The sequence below is a fragment of the Trichinella spiralis genome (assembly GCF_000181795.1).
Source record: "Trichinella spiralis strain ISS 195 chromosome Unknown Scfld14, whole genome shotgun sequence".
In the NCBI taxonomy this organism is placed as follows: Eukaryota; Metazoa; Nematoda; class Enoplea; order Trichinellida; family Trichinellidae; genus Trichinella; species Trichinella spiralis.
This window is the reverse complement of record NW_003526953.1, coordinates 2,544-3,544: the sequence shown is the minus strand read 5'-3', so window position 1 is coordinate 3,544 and position 1,001 is coordinate 2,544. Positions and strand designations below refer to the sequence as shown.

Sequence of the window (1,001 nt, the reverse complement as noted above, 5' to 3'; positions counted from 1 at the left end):
AAAACAGTATCAACCATTCCAAATGTCAGGCAGGCTTTTACTAAACGTGCAAGGTGCTCGGTAGTGATCATATTTCGTACAATTCGATGCCAAACTGGATAAAAAGTTCCAAATTAGGTACCTAAACCAAAAATTCATGCTAAAAATAAAATATTTCGGCACTTTCACCACGTCACTGCTCCTTGAATACCATTTCACGTGACTTAATAAATGCTCTCAACTGAAAATCGTCTAAAAAAGCAAACCTGAAATACAAAAGTCGAATCTATACTGTCATCATTATCAAAATCATTTGCCACCGCATCAACATGATTTAACAAAAATTTTCGAAAACCATCGTATGCTGGGCGCAAATCATCATTCTGAGCTAAAGTAAAGCATAACAGAACAAAAAACATTCGACAGTATTATCAAAATTCATACACTTAAGGTGTTCTAAAGTTATAAGCCGTGACATTTTTAGCCATGAATTCATATTTCGTGCAATGTCCCAAAGCGGATCGCACGGTTCTTCGGAAGAAGGAAGAATTAGCACAAATCTTTCCTTCTCAGGAAAACTAAATGCCATATCTTTCTTTATATACGTTGTATGTGCCAGACGGACATTATCAAAAACATCAAGAATCATCGCTTCAGCATTCATCTCCATTGTGTTGTATGTAACCTTGTAAAACAGCATACATAATCATAACATATGCTAATTAGAAATGAAATTCAATTACTTGCTTTGCTTCAAATTTACCATCAGGTCTCATAAACTTAGGTGCTCGAGCAGAACAGAACAGCAATCTAGGAATAGCTAGGCGACTACTATAAATAAAATCTTCGCAAGCACCAGCGAGGTTTTTCAAAATTTCCGAAGTATCATTCTTCCAAATTTTGTCTAAAAATCAGTTATAAAAAAAATATACATCCCCTATACCCTCCTTACCTGTACCAATTGGCGTTGCGAATATCGTAAAAAATTCATATCAAAATCACCTGTCCGGATGATATATCTT

At 35.2% G+C, this 1,001-nt stretch overlaps 1 protein-coding gene across 1 annotated transcript; it reads right to left on the bottom strand.

Moving 5' to 3' along the window:
- Positions 1-423: 423 nt before the first annotated feature.
- Positions 424-649, bottom strand: Tsp_12993a (conserved hypothetical protein; the record flags this gene model as incomplete). Its single annotated transcript, XM_003371095.1, has 1 exon — positions 424-649. A coding segment is annotated over exon 1 (226 nt), but the record flags the coding sequence as incomplete, so codon positions are not given.
- Between the last annotated feature and the right edge of the window lie 352 nt (positions 650-1,001).